The sequence below is a fragment of the Spodoptera frugiperda genome, chromosome 29, assembly GCF_023101765.2.
Source record: "Spodoptera frugiperda isolate SF20-4 chromosome 29, AGI-APGP_CSIRO_Sfru_2.0, whole genome shotgun sequence".
NCBI classification, from domain to species: Eukaryota; Metazoa; Arthropoda; class Insecta; order Lepidoptera; family Noctuidae; genus Spodoptera; species Spodoptera frugiperda.
This window is the reverse complement of record NC_064240.1, coordinates 8,621,397-8,637,116: the sequence shown is the minus strand read 5'-3', so window position 1 is coordinate 8,637,116 and position 15,720 is coordinate 8,621,397. Positions and strand designations below refer to the sequence as shown.

The window sequence follows — 15,720 nt, the reverse complement described above, 5'->3', positions numbered from 1 at the left end:
GACTTACCGACGATGTCTAGGTATCCAAGTTGTGACTTCATGGGGTCGGTGTTTATCTGACACATGTACCATCCTCTGTCCGTCTCCCGCAGCTCCCGAATGTGCAGGAACCAGGTCCGGTGGTCGCTGTGCGTCACCCCCACTCTTCGACTCCTTGATATCACGTGCGTGTGGATTGTGAGAATGGTCTGCGTGTCTACCCTCAACCACGCCACCTATTACCAAATGTTTATGGCCATTTTAAAAACACCATTACGACCACAAAAACCCTGTTATAAAAATCTAAATAAGTTTCGATAAACTACTGGTAATGCGACATTCCCGTAGCTACTACTGCTGGGCGCTCATACGCGAACATCGATTGAAAAACTTTCATAAACTTTCGAATGACATTTTTAGGAGTTTTGTTAGGCTATGCTGAAATACGATACTGTTGGTTGAAGTAAATCATTATAATGTATTGTACAGAAAGTTTTATATATGTTTAAATAATCTTTAATAGAGATTAACAAAGTAAAAGGTCTGATCTATTTTTAAACGTTGCGATTATGGAAACAGACTGAGAAATTAGCTTAATTTACTATTCAATTAATGTGTCGTGTCATCTAATTGAGAACACATTCTAAATTAGGCGTGAATTTACTTGAATGTTCGATGGAAGCTGCTCACTAACATAAAAGCACTCCTGTGTTCTATTCTTAAGGCAATTAAGATTAATTTGAGATGGTGTTGTCACAGCCTATCACGTCGCCGGCGTCTCAAGGTGTCGGTTAGACTGAGCTAACAATAGTCCTCTCTACTACTCATTAATAATTTAAAAGGTGACTTAGGTATTACGTTATCTCCGCTAACAACTCTACTTGGAGTAATTGTTAATACCCAGAAGCATTTTCAATAACCGCTCGAGAATTAGATTATGATTTATAAACCACGATTCTACTCAAGACGAAAGCAATAAGAGTTTTCTTAAAATTCTTCTTGTTCTAGTAACTTTATATTTATAATTATATACTCCTTTAAAAGTTAAGACACTCTTCTTAACAAATGCAGCAAGTTTTAAGAGGAAATCTGTAGTAAAGCGCTTGCAGCATGTTTAAGGCTGAGATCACGTAAGATCTAAATTTTGTAAGTCGTCTTTTATTTAGCATTAGCGCTTCGCTGCAAGTATGTCGGTGTAGTTTTCTGTATTTTTCGTGTAAGATGATAAGTATTAAGAGCTATGTATGTTATAAAATATACTTAAGTATTACTGAGCTTTCTACAGGTGATATATTTTTAAAAACTTAGTAATCTGACCACAATTGTATATTTACATACAAATAATATTATCTGATCAAGTTGAAAACTTACTTACTTCAAACATCTTTGAAGTAAGCTATGTATTACATAATTATATTAAATTACTGGAAGATTAGATAATTTTTGTGATAATTAATATTTTTTTTTGGTAGAAGGATAGATTTTAATACATTCTTTAATTGCCATTGTTTTATAATTATGTTATCCACGTAAATAATATGTCAACCATCTCGCAAACGTATTCACCCGATAATGTGGTCACACAATAAGACTTCGTGCTTGGTAGCAGCATTTGCAACCCATCGACCAATGAGGTATTAATTATTTTGTTAGTGAATATTAATTTTGAAATTGCAAAAACCATACTGTCAGCTTGCAACAACGTAAACCACAACCAAATACTTTAACGCGTCAACAAATATTTATGTGATAATAAATTTTCACTGACTCATTGTCAACTGTGAGCAAGCGCAACTACCAACCCCAAGTCCCTAAGTTTGGTTCCTGATGTAGTATTAATCTGTTTACGATTGGAAAATTTTCAGTAATAGGGTGCGTCCCCATTACAGTGGGATTAATATTGTAATTGGCGAAATTTGAGAGTACTTATTCTAAGTAATCCTTCAACCCAGTCGTGGAATAATGGATTTAATAAGTATTGAAAACAATGAGATATTATAATTACTGATCGATATTAAAATAACTTAAATATTAAACGTATACAGCATACAAAAGTTTACAGTAGTATCTATCTATCTGTGCATTGCATTATGCATTAAAACAATTAAATATCTACCTATTATATTTTTCAATATAACAAAATATGGTAACCCAATCTTGTGTATAGCGTAAAGGCTATAGCAATAGTTGTGGCAATAGTCTAAAAGTCTTGTAATACGTAATTAGTATAGTAGGTATATAGTGGAAGGTATATTACAACTATTGCTGTGTCAGCCTAGTCATAGCTTAGTCATTAGATATGTCGTAGCATATAGTCGACACACTTGAAAACTAATTTTAATAAACCTCTTTGTAACGTAAGACTATAAGTGTTACAAAATATCAGCAACATGTGTATGAAACTCGTACTAAGTAATATAATAAATGGTGTCAATGTTACAGACCTTGTACGTGGAGAGGTTGTGTACGGTGCACGCGAGTATCGCCTCCCGACCTAGTGGGGCCGTCACATTCGCTATCGGCGCGCTGAACCCTGGCTCATCTGGAACAAAGTACAAATTTCATTGCAGTTTATTTTATAGTACTAGTATTGCTGTGTATATTCGTATAGTAACGATGCGTTTTAAATAAGGTTGGGTGAGTGAGGTTAATGAAGGCCCAAGTAGCCCCATCTTCCCAATCTTCCTAATACCCTGATTCCCCAATAAACTTTAAATTCCTAACCTAAAACGCCGGCAACGCCTCTGGTGTTTTGAATGTCCATGCGCGGCGGTGGTTGCTTACCGTCAAGTGTTCCGTCGGCTCATTTACCGGCTTATACCATAGAAATGGTTGTAGGAGACAAAAAATATCTAATGTTATTTTTCTGCGGTATTAGGATAAGGTGAAATAACGACAAGCTTCCATTTGCAACATATAACTATATCATATAAAGAAAATATTCCATTCACGAAAGTTAACTCAGTCTATCTCTACGCAAAATTTCACTCAGATCTCGACAGCCATTCTTGCGTAACAGAGACACAAACATTCGCCGTTGATCACCATATCGAGAAGATGTATTTGAATTTACTATAAATAAATATTGGAAATACTTTTATCAATTAGATTTAGGTACACAAAAGAAGTTTCCAATTAGTTTTGTTTGAAACATTACTAAGGCGAATGAACTGTCTATTATCGTACCAGTTCGGACTTTGACAGGACTTTCTTTGAAACCTAAAATTAATATAGACGTTATTTCATCTGAAATGCTAACTTTAAAACAAATTATTGCTTAATAAATAGGTAAGTAAGAGTCTGAAATATAAGCACTATTTGTAAACGCACCCACGACACAGCAGAAATTCGTAGTGTGGGGCAACGTTTAAAAAAAGAGATCAGATCAGAAAGGTTTCGTAATGAAAGGAATATTCCTGGCTGTATCTAAACATAACCATCCCTTCGGAGATAAGGTTATGAGCCAAATATGATTATGTCTGCAAGAACCTATAAATTATTTTGTATTCTTAAGCCGTCTTAAGTGCCAAGATCTAAGTAAAACCACTTCGGCAAAAAATCTAGGTAGCTATAGAAAACTGAATGGATGAATAAGTAATTTTGAAGAAAGTTTTATTTATTCAAGGGTTTTCATTAAATTTAAATCATTTTTGAGGTACAACGACTCCCAAAGGTTTTGACTTAAAACGACAATTACTTGACTGTTGAAGAACTTTTTATAAAATTCACTTTTACATAATTGCATTTAATAATAGCCGTTATTTTTGTTTTATAGTAGATAGCTAACTATAATCTTATTAGATCTATAGATATAAATATAATGGTGTAATATTATAATAAAATAGATATAATATAATGGTGGTTATTGTTTATTTATTTAGATATATTCATCCTTTGTCCAGCAGTTGACGTCTCTTGACTGATGATGATGATGATGAATATAAAGGCGGAGTGCCAACGATTTCTATACCCAAACATACATTTTCTGTCTATCCATTCAAATAATGGCTATTTTTTATACAAGTTCCCAGAACATTTTCACATTTCCAAACAAGCGCTCCGATCCATTCATTCATTGGTTCAACAAAGTTTAAATCAAATACTCTATCAACACGATTCTCAATTTTCATTACTTTACAAATAAAAATGACCTTTAAACGAAAATAATCACAAACTAAACTATAGCGCAACTCTATTTGGCTTCCTAGAAACAGTACTGAAATAAAAAGTTCACAATTTTTTACGACTTTTCACGAACTACAACACTTAATCATTCGTTTCGTGTCTTTTATTTTGTAGAATGGCTATAACATGGTTCCACAGAATAGTTTTTATACCAGAAGATTGCCGTACTTTCGTATTATAATAGAATTATTTATAAAGGTAAATATTCGTTAATTTTATTTAAGAGGGTGTAACTGAGTGGCGAGGTGCCATGTCCAGACAATTAAAGAATTAAATAATAACGAAGTCTGATCTTACCACAGAAAAATTGTCACAATGCAACGTTATGGTTTTTATCCCCTAAGGTACCCCTTAGGGAAAAAAAACGTAATGCCGCTATACATGTACACCCACTTTTCACCATAAGTTCTATGTAATAATAAAAATTGTCACAATACCTCTGAAAAGTTTGCATCACAATCCAATAATAATGTATAATTTTACTGAATGGTTACTAATACTTGACGTGAGTACCCATTCTTCGTCCATAATTACTTCTGCTTCAGGTGACTAACAGACAAACCTACGTATAGATAGTACAGTTAGTTAATAAAGATATAAATGTAAGCAGCTCGTTCCTATAAATGTTGATGTGTTCACCTTTTGGGAAATCGTGTTCGGTTTGCTATGAACAACACGAGAGAAAATTTTAATTAAATTTAAACCAATTTTGTAAAGAATGTTTATTCAAAGGGATGTTATTGATTTACCATGTAGGCAGCCTGATTAAAATGTTCCAGCATGTTTTAAATTTTTTAAGTGTTCAGTGTATTACTTTTGTATTTTAACAGTACGACAACCATACGGGTATCTGTAGTTAATTCAGATTTATCCGAAAACTACGAGCAGCCTGGTAATTGGCCTTATTGTTTGGTAGCTCGTCTACTAAAGGGTATTATGGTAAACTCCTAACAAAGAGACTAACTAGACGTTTTGGACTGCAACGAACAACAGTTATCTATAATCTATAATATGCATAAAGTTATAAAATAAGTTGGGTTTTCCTTCCTGACGCTATAACTCCAGAACGCACGAACCGATTTCCACGGTTTGCATTTGTTGGAAAAGTGACGAGCACCGTGAGGTTTATAACAAAGAAAATTCAGGAATAATTGAAGGATAAAAGCAGGAAATCATCATTGGTGGTGAAACGGAGTTCGCCGGGTTTGCTAGTTTCATATAAAATATTGGTCATATTAATTACCTATACACATAGACTCGATGCCGACTCATATTTACTATATACACAGTATATAAAATGTTTGTAAAACCGAAAAACGGATTATAGAAATGATGTATATAGTTACTTTAGGGTTGTCCTGTTAAAATGAGCCTAGAAGCACAAATCCTTTATGTATTTTTCTTTTAAGACAAGTACATATTTAACAATTACCTAACTCATGTGTAGGGAAAATTATGTTGTCAAATCATGTTTCAACACAAAAGTCTAATTAGGGTAAGTTTCATAATATCAAAATCCTTTTTTGAAGTACATAGGTTGTAAAGTAAACTAGACGCTAGAATCTGTTACCTAATTATAAATTTCTTGATGTTTACATAATACGATAAGATCTTGTCTTACGAAATTCATAGAACAAATTAGTGGTTTACAACATATTAATGGTAGCGTGTGATATGAGAGAATATTATTTTATTATTAAAATATGTACATGTACAACATACATTAACATATAGAGAGAGTAAATAAATATTAAATATTATACGATTTCTGTAAGTTTTATTAAAATGTTTCATTATTACGACAAAGCAAAATTGTTATGAGGGAGGGATCTCTTATTATTTTCTATGAAACTAAATATTAATTTGATAGTCCCATCTTTAAGACACATTTTGATCTACTAGACTAATAACAACTAGTAAAAACAAAACACGAGAAACAAACCATAGTAAAAAAAACGAATGAGAGTGAATAGCTACATAAAATGAACACTCAAATTTTACACTAACAAACTAAACACGACATAATATTACATTTTCCATGAATACTAAATTATATTATGTCAATTCATTTTGAATTCAACAAACTAGTTTCAAGTTTGGATTCCGTGACCATTTAATAACTGTCTTTATAAATCGCGTAATGGTCGTAATTAGGTGGATGGGACGTAGGCATGACATGCGTCGGGCAGGTCATAATTGGTCAGTAGGTGAAATGTAGCGACGCCATGTTTGCAAGTGATCACTGGCCATATTTGCTCGCATAACGTGTGAGTGCTTTTTGAATCTGCGATGTGATATCGCTTTGGTCTTTTTCATTAGCTTGGTACACGTAGGTACGTGCTGCTGAGCAAGCGGCAAAGTAAAGACAGGTTAGAAAAACTTAACTCAATTTTATATCATACTGTGGCGACATATGACTAGTGACAGATGACAGAAGTCGCACATCGACGATCGACGAGCAAATCAACGAATGACGTCATAAATCCTACATCGCAATTGTGAAATTTACACGCGAATAAACATGCAAAGAAAATCCCAACTAACAACTATTGGGCAGTAAGCCCGCAGGCACGATCACCTCTCCCGGTCGGAGGATCCTCCTTTACTTAGCGAATTTACTCTCTGTTCCCTAAAATAGATTACCTGTTATTACCTGTTACGTAGACGAATATATATTTCATGAAATAAAAATATGTTAAACACAGGAGCAAGAAATGAGTATTAAATAAAAAAAGGTATTTACTTCAATAGTGGAATGTAGTGCAGGCAAACAGAGAATACATTTTACACGTTAAATCCTTTACTTTTTCCATTCCTCCAATATTTGTAGTACATTTTGGTACAGAAAACTTAACTCAATAATCCTTTAAGGCATCGTTAATCAAATCTGTCAGCCGCCATTTTACTTTTATAAGCCTTAACGTAACCCGCACTGAAATCACTGGGGCATGCCAATAAATACTTTGGTTTTTTAAAACAGGTGAGTAGATCGTGACTAGGACCCAGTTGCCTGGACCAACTGCCTTTTAAAGTTAAGCTGTGCTTGTTGTGCTCATTCTAGAGATAGGAGAATATTCTTAACAACTTAAGCTTTGATTGGCTGTTTTATCAAGTCGTCGACTGGCTCAAGATCTCGAGTTCAGTCTTTCGGCTGACACTCTGAATAAAGTTTTTGTAATTGGAAAAAAGTAAAACTTATTTACCTACTTTATGGGATGGGTAACTGTAATTCTGTTACATACAATGTCTTTTTTGAGGAGAAAATCATCAAATTTGTTCTCCCGCCCGGGGGAATGTCAGACTCTTACCGACTAATTAAACCAACCCCGTTCCTATTCCCGCTCTTCGAGCCGGAGCCCTGATAACCCACTAGACAGTCCGTAGCTCCGGCTCGGTCTTTTCCAAAGCTATTGGGCCCCATCTATGGTGATCTAATGTCTCTATCGCACGGACCGGGATATGTCGTACGCACGGGAGAGCTTATGCCTTAACTGCAGTTTTGGATATTCCTAGATTTCTTCTCTTACTCTTGACGTGCCTGTCTGCTAGGTCGTTACCCTGTAGGCTATATCCAATCTTGTTAGCTTAGCCTTTAAACATAATATTTTTATAAAACTACCACATAAGTATTTTTAAAGTCAACTTCGATGTAACCTAAAACTAATCGTTGCCGGTCTCAATTTTCCTGTAATATTACCTAGAATTTCAGTTCCAACAACTAGACTAATGGTAATATCAGACTTAAAGCTAATGGAGAATAATAACATTAAAATAATATTTCAGAATTTAGTTCAAAGTTAACAGTTTCAATAACCGCTCGTATTGATTTTGTTTAACAGGTAATTTCAGTTTAAGTTTTATATTAATTTTAGTACAAGATTGTAAATTTTAACGAAGCTAACCACGATTGGATGAAATCTTAAATTATTATTTAACAGTCTTTAAAAGCGAGTGCGTTATTGGTTGATAATTTGTAAATGCGATTGAAATGCAATAGGCATTAGCATAGAGTTTAGAATTGTACCTCATAATGAACCGGCCTTTTATATCGGACCTCTAACTAAGTAATAATGATCTATTTGTTATCCAAACCTTTAATGAGGATGATGGAAGGGTGAAGTAAAAATCTATTTAGTCCGTCAGTTAGGTAATGAAAACATGACATAGTACATATTTTTGTCGTATAACAAAACATGATTCTCCTTAGATAAAACAAATCAACATTTAGAAGTTCCCAGCTAACTACGTCATTTCTAAGTAAAAATAAAAGTGACGTACGTGTCCAATCTTTTAAATCAATCTGCTAGACTGACATTAAGACTTTGACTGCCAACAAAAATCGGTTGAAGGCAAATCCCCCGCTAGCGCTGGTTACTTTTGCCGCCCGTGGCGTTTAGTGTGTTAAAATAAAAATTAGTCATTTACTCTATATAAATGTATGCAAATAATAAACTTTGTACAATTAAATCTGTGCTAAATAAACAGAAACGTTACTGAACAAAATTATAGCTGCAATTTTATATAAATAACACCAGAAAAAACTAAATATAAACGATTCGTGTTATCATGGGTAGCGCAAATATTTCAAAAAAAATACAGTTTTTTTTTATTTCCACCACCGGGGCTATACATGGCCGTAATAGTTTTAACCCGTGAACGCCAGCTATATCGACGATCAAACCCGTTGCGTGCTACGGACAAAAAGTAAATTGATTCTGAATATTTTGTAACTGAGATTTTTATATAAATAATCTCGTTATATGAACTGAGAATTGTAAAATCGTTGTTAACAATTTTTTTAAACGTTATTTCAGTTGTTCAACTTCATCGTAACGTTATTCAATTGTTTCCCAAATCCAAAAGTTTTCTTTTTTTATGGCATAGGCCGGCAAACGAGCATACGGATCACCTGATGGTAAGCAATCGCCCCTACCCATGGACACGGGAAACACCAGAAGCGTTACAAGTGCGTTGCCGGCCTTTTGGGGTTATGATTTTAAGGGTTGTTGAGGAATCGAAGATTGGGGATTTTGGGGGTAATTGGGCCTCTGATAACCTCACTCATATGACGAAACACAACGCAAGCGTTGTTTCACGTTGGTTTTCTGTGAGGCCGTGGTATCACTCCGGTCGAGCCGGCCCGTTCGTGCCGAAGCATAGATGCCCCACATTTTTATTTTTTGACCGACAAAATATCACCAGCTATTGATAAGATACCTACTGATAACAGAAATCAAAATAGAAACTAAGAATAATTCTGTTCTACAACTTGAATGTAGAACCACAAGCTGTATAAAGTACCATTACAATTTTGCAATGGCATAAGGTTTTAAACTTATGTTATACATTGCAGAATGCAGCAGTAATATTATACGAGTATTGTCTCACAGGGAGTTAAAACTATTATCACATGTAATGCGATAAGGTGCTTAGCTTAAGGCGGTTAGTGTGTGACATGAATCTAAACGTTAATGCCAAAATACCCTTTAATAAACTGTGTTGTTTTTATTAAATTAGTTCCGTCGCACGCGACACACGAAACTAAAATATTACGTAATCAGGTCAAAAACGATATACGTATACTGTTATTATTTTTTATATAGGTAACGTTTCTTTTGATAGAAATGTTTTTTCTTGTAAGAAAGTTTGATTTTGCATAAGTAAGTTAGAGGATTAGGAACTTGGATTATACTCTGATCACTATCATTAACCGCCCATGACAGTCCACCGCTGGACTATTATGAATTCTGACTAAGCTACTGAAGAGTGAAAGAGCTGCTTTGGATTCTTTCTTCTTCAATCACTTGTATTCCGTATAACTAACTCATTCAGCTTCCCTTCTATTTATTGAGGTGCTCTCGCGACTCCAGTCTTTTTAAGCTTTGTTTTAAGGGGGAATATCATCTAGTTACTAATTCCTCTTTGGTGAGGTAAGAGAGAGTAACAGACTTTAACTGATTAAAAACCACCCCGTCAGCTAATGATAGCCAATCCAATTTCAAAATTCTTGGGAATGTTAAAATTTGACTGCAACGATAACTTTCGCAAATTTTAAAAAGTCTAACGTATTCTTAATAAATAATCTTGTCAACACTAATTATAAAAAATACTACTTCACATGTACCTAAATATACAAACATTTAATTAATAATACTACAACCAAAGCTCAGATTAGCTATTCAGTAATCCTTAATTAATCGAACTTAAAATTAAACCGTATAACAAATATGCTGTTTCCGATCGAAGAGATTACATAATAATATGCGAGTGAATAGTTCATTTATAACTGTTAATGAGGCTCTCTTAAATAAATACTCATTTAACAAGTTACTTCTTGAATATACTGAGTTTATTTAAAAGTAGAAGTCGTACAGAATAATCAAACAGAGTCTTGAAGGCAAAGGATTAAATTAAAACGGGTTAGTTCAAGAGCAAACCGCTTGAGTAACAGCAACAATCAGATAAGTTTCATTAGACGTAATACATACTCGTAAGTAAAGTAGGTATCACATTTATCTAGAGAGTATAATAAAACATACCTCATAGAATTAATTTAACTAATACTGTTAGAAAGTTTTCAGGGAACTGGAAGGCTAGGGACAAAAGCATTCAGAGTAGAAATTATGTATAAAGTTACCAATTTATTCCATCCAAGAGACTATACGCTGACTGTACGAACAAAATAAACTCTCAGAGTCCCTTATCGGCGAATTTGAAAATGAATGTGTCATCTAAATACAGTAACTTCAACTTCCAAAATGTAAACGACAATACAATAGGGAATTGAATCCAAATTCGAAATGGAGCTAAAACCGTGCGACTAAATACCTAATAAACAATTGATGTAATGGAAACTTATGCTATAAATATTAAGGCTCCATAAATCCGTGTGACAGCGCAATTTGATTTAATGTTTTCTAAATGGCGTTATAGTGGTTGATATTGTTAAAACTAGGCTTGTTAAACTTCCGACGTTGTCACTGACAAATTAGGAACGCGCCCCGGCGAACACCCTGCCCTACTAATTGACTGCACGTCAAGTTTCACCACGATAATCCAAATACAAACCAAGACTGATTCCTTTTAGATTCACACCTTTTTAACGGTGATTTACGAAAGCAGTTTGCTGTTAAAAATGTGTTTATCATGACACCGGTATACCGATACTTATAATCTACGTCGTGTTATTTCTTCCGTTCGCTTTGAGTTTAGTTTGTCATTCCGCCCCAATCACGTGGTATCGTATCTATACTATTTTTCACTACGGTATCGTTGGCTTAAAGGGAAATTGAAAATTCGGAGTTTTTTATTTCTTTCTCGGTCGAGTACGTTAATTATTATGGATGTGACGTATAAACTCAGAAAAGAAATTTAAGTTTACTTTTTACTTCTTTAAAGAGTTTTTTTAACTGAAAGCAACCATAACGTTCTTATACTAACCCAAAAAATAGCTTAGCAATAACATTCTCCAAAAAATCATTACAAATTAGCAACAAGATATTCCTTTAGTGAACTGCAACTACAACTTAGAAGCATTTATCAGCTCCCCTGCACACTCGCTAATCGTCGGTGTAATAGTTGCATAACAACACTTGATTACATTGCAAGTTCCAGTGAGACCGGCCTTAGAGATCCAAACATTGCTTACAGGGATAGTTTTGATAGACTTGAACGGACTAATGGCTGCCTAATCTCCTGTCTTAAGGAACATTCAGAACGTTTACGTATTGGAAGCTGATGGTTTCTATGGCACGAGATTAGGACATTAAGTTGAATGGTACCGATAGTGCCAAGAAATTCGTGGGTGTGTAATTTATGTTACAGTTGCATGAATCAATCGTTTTTCTGGTTAATTATTTCCGTGAATATCTGAGTAACTTCAAAATTTTGTTTAATAACTGTCGTGATACACATTACCTATGCAACATACACGAAGAGTGACGCCGGGAATGTCGTGCATGCTGCGCATGATTATCGACCTCTGTCTTGACTTGAGACTAGTCGAGTAACGTAGTTACATGACTAAATTGTATTACGTAATTTCTAAATTTCTTTTACGTAATAGTAACTTTGATTTATAGAATGCTATAGATAGTGTTGATGTGTGACACACGTCTTCTTAGAAAATACCTACTTAATGCACTTGTTCAATTAAATGTGCGCAGTAACCTTAGTATGAGTTTGCTCTACGTTTAAAGCGATTGAAACGAGAGCGCGTTCGGCGCGCTGATTGGTAGGTTAGTTCGAGGGATATTTCGATTAAGGGTATACATACACCTCAAAAAAGTTAGGAAGTTATTAAGTATAGACTAAAAAAAATAAGAGATACAGTTATCAGCGGACGTAAATTAATCCCAACTACACAACATTTCTAAAGATTCCAAATCTGTTAGTTAATACTTGTTCGTGATAATTTTGAAAGAGGATAAGAACTTTCAAGACTAGTGTCGTATTACATTTTAAAAGTTGTTTCGTTTTGTACAAAATACGATTTCAGATCATTTTTGACGTCAATGAAAATCATTATTTCAAATGGACCAAAAAATATGTATAAACTAATTTAAAAAAAATATAATTATATAGATATAATGTACCAATATATGTGTCTTTATATAAAGTTATGTATTTGTTCGTTTCAAAATATATATTCAAACAAGATTCTAGGGCTACCTACGTAATAAATATCTCGTGGGTGTTTTATGTAATAAATTGTCAAATGTTTCTAAACATGTATTTAACTGGCGGACATAGGGTTTTGAATCCTAGCTACGAGTTACACGTGTCATGTCAAGCAATTTTTCTCGAATTACGTGGGATGTCTTATATTGTCATGTCCTCCTATTTCATGGACCTTGTAATATAATACGAAAGTCATTTATGACGAAAAATATTATTTTCGAAATAACAACCTATGTTATCGACAAAAATAAAATTTGAATTCGAAAATGTTCCATATATAAAAATACCAATAAGTTTTCGTATTCACAGTACACCTGTAATTTTTTGATACTCGTATTACAGGTTTCCACCCGATTCGTCCGCTCAATTTACATGCAGCACTATTAAGTAAGGGTCAATGACCGTGCGTTCTACAGTCAGAAGTTTGGACAACCATTAGACAATCAGTCTAACGAACTTCACACATCTAGTTAGTTCAAACCAATTCAGATCTTAATGATTAACATTTGGTATGGAAAACCGATGAAAAATAACGTAGCATTACTTTATATTAAAGGTGTTTAATGAATGTACATTAAGTTCAATTTTGTTTGAACTACAATTCAGTCGATTATTATTTACTGAAGTTTGAAACGTATGTAGGGAGTAATTGTTGTAGACAATTTGATACGATTTGTTTTTGTAAACTTTCTTTAAGTCGTGGTTAATAAAAAGTTTCTATAGCTTGACTAAATCAATGCCTTCTCCTTTGGGGAATATGGAACATACTGTTATGTTTTTTAACATTGCTTTCTACGAAATCTTTATATAGTCTTGTCACATTTGTGGCGATCACTTTCTTGGAAATATGTATTATTGGGTTTCCCAATTTCCCTGTTATCAGTCGCCAACTAAAATATAACCTTGGGATTGATGTATGTGAAAAGAGTCGTTTCTATTTGCAATAAAGTAAAAAAAATCCATTAATATGTTTTCCCGCGCCAAACTTACCGACTTTACCTTTAATAATATTTTTGCTACAATTCTTATAGATAGATAAAGATTTTTAAGACAAAACTGTTTAAAGAATACCAGTGATAATCATCACAGGCAAATATGAGAGATAGTACCCTTACATAGCATCGCTAATTTTAATTTAAAATACTGCCAATCATAATTAAATTTTCTTATATATTTTTATATTTATATATTACGTAATTATTAGCCCACATTTAGAAATAAACGAAAACATTTTATGCAGAAATATGCACAATAGCAAAACGTAAATAAAATAGGATGCTATTATGACTTCCAAAGAGCTTATTGCTGTTAGATTCTTGAGACGTTAAGAACTACAGAAAACTGCAAAAAATATAGGTAAATATAACTACAACACTTATTTAGGTTTAGCAGTAACTTCTACTGAAATTATTTTTATATTTACTGGCTTAAGTCCTTTTAGGAAATAAGTAGAAGTTATGATGAGAATTATCGTCAACATCAGACCTTTTTCCGTGAAGGAATAGGCAGAGCTTCTCTTGTCGGTTGTATTGTGAATATCATAATATGATAAGGCAAACCTATTACTATATACCAAACTTAATTTCATTTACTAGGTAATACTTAAATATAATTTAACTACAGTTTACCTTAAAATTTTATGTAAGTAGGCGACTCAAAGATATTCTGGATTTTTATAGAACATCTAGACTTTTTTAATGTTAAAAGTTCCGTGCTCATAATCAGTTTATAAACACGTAATTTCACTACTTTTGTACTAATTCCTGCCACCAACGGCTCACTAAATAAGTTACGACCGATAAGCAAAATGCTTGAACACACATAAAGCAAGTTCACTGAACATTTAAGTAGTCATGAAATGGTAATATTGTTGCAATATTCATACATTGTTCTTATTTTTACTTACGCTACAATTTTATTTTACCTTTAGAAGTAAAACGAAATTGTTACTTTCATACCCACATTAGGATGGTTTTGATTATTTCTCTGAAAATACTTCACAGTTCCAAACTACAGCTATTAGCCAGATAATCGGTTGCTATCGTTAACAATAATTAAAAATAAATCATACTTACGAGTAGTAGCTACCGTAGAGGCAGCAAACAGCCAATCCAAAAGGAACAGCGCCAGTAACATTCTCCCACTTTTCCATAAACACAGTCTATACAATAATATCATAGTTACTGTAATATTTAAAAGCCAAACTATAATATAGATTGTTTAGAAATTATTATAATAAATCTAGTTTCGGTCCCATGGTGGGCGCCAAATCAATTTTAGTGTAAATTACAATCATGATCAAATTATTCGACAACATGTCACCATAATTGGATATAAACTAGTTTTGACATATTACAGGCGGGCTATTTTCGAAAATGACAAAACTTGTAATAAAACAAACTGAACCATAAACATGCGTTAAATTTTCTTTTAGATTGCATAGAACACACGCAAAAAAGTGATTAAGGTGGCGGTCAACTTAGAGAGTGCGTAATATTTTCCCGAAATCCCGTGAAAAGTTTGATACGAGACATCCACCGGGCGGCTCGCACGCGACCGTCTCCGCTCACGACTCACAGATAACTGTTGCAACCAAGTTATACCGGCGCTGGCAGAAAGCGACACCTCCTACTTCATAACGCCGTCTCTTTCACACAAGGCGGAGAGCATACGATTCATTAACCTTCTGATACTGACATTTCTGTTCATAATACGGAAAAGTACCAAGTTTATTGGCTAACTCGTTTTTGTATTATACACCAATCCAAGCAATTCATATGTCAATCACAGTAAATTAAGTACCGAAAATCTCGGGGATTTTATTTTTATTTCTTTTCGCTTAAGACGCTACACGTGGGATGTAGACGATACATTATC

At 33.8% G+C, this 15,720-nt stretch overlaps 1 protein-coding gene across 1 annotated transcript in view; it reads right to left on the bottom strand.

Annotated features, from left to right (window-relative positions):
- Positions 1 to 15,410, bottom strand: part of LOC118268602 (neurotrimin) — a 30,061-nt gene extending 14,651 nt beyond the window's left edge. Inside the window, exons 1-3 of the mRNA XM_035583145.2 lie at positions 14,919 to 15,410; positions 2,424 to 2,521; positions 8 to 215 (exon numbers count right to left, since the gene is read on the bottom strand). Coding sequence (XP_035439038.1) covers positions 8 to 215; positions 2,424 to 2,521; positions 14,919 to 15,021 — 409 coding nt within the window. The 5' untranslated portion in view covers positions 15,022 to 15,410. The remainder of the gene's footprint in view (positions 1 to 7; positions 216 to 2,423; positions 2,522 to 14,918) is intronic.
- Positions 15,411 to 15,720: the final 310 nt, after the last annotated feature.